The sequence below is a fragment of the Dipodomys ordii genome, unplaced genomic scaffold, assembly GCF_000151885.1.
Source record: "Dipodomys ordii isolate 6190 unplaced genomic scaffold, Dord_2.0 Scaffold16, whole genome shotgun sequence".
In the NCBI taxonomy this organism is placed as follows: domain Eukaryota; kingdom Metazoa; phylum Chordata; class Mammalia; order Rodentia; family Heteromyidae; genus Dipodomys; species Dipodomys ordii.
In genome coordinates this window covers 1,970,161-1,973,283 of record NW_012267232.1, presented here as the reverse complement: position 1 = coordinate 1,973,283, position 3,123 = coordinate 1,970,161, and the positions used below count along the sequence as shown (strand labels likewise).

The 3,123-nt window shown below is 47.1% G+C and overlaps 1 protein-coding gene across 1 annotated transcript in view; it reads left to right on the top strand.

The window, feature by feature from the left end:
* The first annotated feature begins 1,248 nt into the window (after nt 1-1,248).
* Nucleotides 1,249-3,123, top strand: part of Lgals3 (lectin, galactoside-binding, soluble, 3) — a 7,625-nt gene continuing 5,750 nt past the window's right edge. Inside the window, exons 1-2 of the mRNA XM_013012215.1 lie at nt 1,249-1,266; nt 2,064-2,423. Of these exons, the coding sequence (XP_012867669.1) occupies nt 1,249-1,266; nt 2,064-2,423 (378 nt within the window). The remainder of the gene's footprint in view (nt 1,267-2,063; nt 2,424-3,123) is intronic.

Sequence of the window (3,123 nt, the reverse complement as noted above, 5' to 3'; positions counted from 1 at the left end):
CTCATATAGTTGAGCACTAGACTTAAGCAAGAAAGCCAAGGGACAACCTTCAGACCTTGTGTTCAAGTCCTAGTACAAAACAAAACAAACCAACACAAAACCCTCAGCCAGGCAGCAAGGGTCCCAAACTACCCTGTGGTGGAAGATAGGAGATGTAGCTGTTGTAGAGCGCTGAGTGCCTTGGATGACGGAGGCCTTGGGTTCCATTCCATTCCATTCCAAAGCTGCCCTCTGTAGCTCCTGTGGGAGCCAAAGGAGAAGGTGGGAACATGTTGGCCTCTTGGAAGTACAGGGAAAGAAGCAGAAAGGAAGAGGGACCAACTTCTCCATTTGTATGGGTAGCACCTTTGAATGAGACAAACTGATTTGATGATATCTTACTCCAGAGGACTTTACTCCACATCGTCTGTCTATTTTACCTTCTTCTGTTAAGTTTTCTTGCCAAACATTTTGTTTGGAACAAGTAATGAGAAAAAAAAAAAGCACCACCTTTCCTCAAAGACCTAGTTCAAATATTAGCACCCATCCTATCTCAGAAGAAAGCTTCTTGAGTTTGGATCCCTATGACACAACAACAGCATGACTATCACATTGCCATTTCTCTCATCACCTAGCTGGGCTGTGGGCCCTTTGGCCATAGAGATCTTCATACTCAGGCCCTGCACAGTACCTGGCTCGGAGCAGGCTGTGGTATGAGCTAGTGGAGAGATACTGAGCAGGCAGAAGCTACAGCGGGAGGTCACTGTCTCTCAGAGCTCAGTAGGAACCTAAGAGGACTGCTTTGCTTTCCTCCTAAATCCCAGAAAAGGGTATGGGCTTGGGGATGGGAAGAGGAGGGTGGGCCTTGCTACCATATTAGATCCTTTGTGAGAGGTAACGGAGCAGGAAGGAAAGTGAGGGAGGCCCAGGAGAAATCATGCCTGTACTTTTTACCTAAAAAGGAGGCAAAGCATCTTTGTTTCCTTCTTCAGGTATTTCATGATGTTTTACTTTCAGGATTCAGAAAACAAAGTAGTGTGATCAAAGTTTGAATTTATGAGTTAAATAAGGTGTGGTAATCCAGCTGGAAAGTATCTCGCCCCTCAGTGAGATATTTTTGTGATTCTGCACTATTGATTTAGGTATGATGCCTAGAAATGGAACAGAACTGCCTAGGAGCTATTTAGGCTGTTAAATTTCATGGAGATTGGTAAACTATTTTCGGATCAAACGCTAACATTTCTTTCTCTTTTCTTTCCTTTTAGGAAAATGGCCGACAGTTTCTCGGTAAGTGGTTCGTCTCAGTGTTGTTAGCCTCCGGCAATCATGTGGGCTGAGTTGCTTCCTCTGCTTCCCTTGTTAGCTGAACTTATTTTTTCCAGCAGCAGACAAGGGAAGAGCACCAGGAAGAGAAGCCTGGGACTCAAAACACGTGATCTTTAACCCTGCGAGAGGCAGCAGGATGTGCAGTACAGTCTGAGCATCCTGATGTTTGTGACTGTGTTTCTTATGCCAAGCAGAAGGCCTGTCCTTTGATAGAGAGCTCCTGATTTGAGCAAATGATGACAATGCAGTCAGGCACTGGTGGTTCATGCCTGTAATCCTAGCTACTCAGGAGGCTCAGAGCTGAGGACCAAGATTAAAAGCCAGCCCAGGCAGGAAAGTCTTGTGAGACTTTTAATCTCCAGTTAACCAGCCAAAAACCATAAGTGAGAGTGGCTCAAGTGGTAGAACTCCTGTCTTAAGTAGAAAAAGCCATGTGAAAGTGAGAAGCTCTGAGTTTAAGGCCAAGGACTGGCATGCACGCACACACACACACACACACACACACACACACACACACACACAAAATGCAGTCTTCCCCAATCGGAGATGGTAGAAGGTCCACCAGAATGAAGAGCAAAAGCCTATAGAATCTAAGTCTAATTTCAGACTTTGGCACCCGAAACTATTAATAAAAAGGGAAAAAAGGTCATTGATGTGAATTTTATACCTTCCTTATAGCTCTGTACTATATGCCTGTTTTCTTAAAAATTCCTTTTCATGAGTGCTATCTTGTAATGGGGATATCTCTTTCTTTCCAGCTCAATGATGCCTTGTCTGGGTCTGGAAACCCAAACCCTCAAGGATGGCCTGGTGCATGGGGGAACCAGCCTGGGTCTGGGGCAGGGGGCTACCCAGGAGCTTCTTATCCTGGGGCCTACCCCGGGCAGGCACCTCCAGGGGCCTACCCTGGACAGGCACCTCCAGGAGCTTATCCTAGCCCAGCTGCACCAGGAGCTTATCCTGGACCGACTGCACCTGGAGCTTATCCTGGACCAACTGCACCTGGAGCTTATCCTGGACCACCTGCACCTGGGGCTTACCCAGGACAACCAAGTGCTCCCGGGGCCTACCCAAGTGCTCCAGGTGCTGCCCCCTATGGTACCCCTGCTGGACCACTGGTAAGAGGAAGGAGTTATTTCTCAAATTTGATATGTGAAGGGTGCCATAAGTCAAGGATTGGCCATATGTGTATTAGTCCAGTAGGAAAAAGAGTGTTTAGACAGAGTTAACTGTTCTACTGTTAATATAAAGAAGGTGATAAGTCATATCGATAAAGCTGTTTACTCAAGTTAAGATTGTAGTAATGGGCTGGATGTCAGTGGCACAAGCCTATAATTCTAGCTACTTGGGAGGCTGAGATTGGGAATATCTCCATTCTGGGCCAGTCAGGGCCAGGGCAGGGGTGGGGGTGGGGGGGCAGTTCTTAAGGTCCCTTGTCAATGGCGAGATGAGTATGGAGACACATGCCTGTCATCTTAGCTAGGAAGAAAACCTAAAATAGGCTGGTGGGCTAGGAATGTGGCTTAGTGGAAGAGTGCTTGCCTAGCATGCATGCAGCCCTGGGTTCCATTCCTCAGTATCACATACACAGAAAAAATTGGAAGTGGCGCTGTGGCTCAAGTGGTAGAGCACTAGCCATGAACACAAAGAAGCTTGGGGACAATACCCAGGCCCTGAGTTCAAGCCCCACAACAGAGGAAATTAAAAAAAAATAGGCTGCTGGGGCTGGGAAGGTGGCTCAGTGGTAGAGCGCTTGCCTTGCATGCATGAGGCCCTGGGTTCGATTCCTCAGCACCACATAAGCAAAAAGAAAAAAGC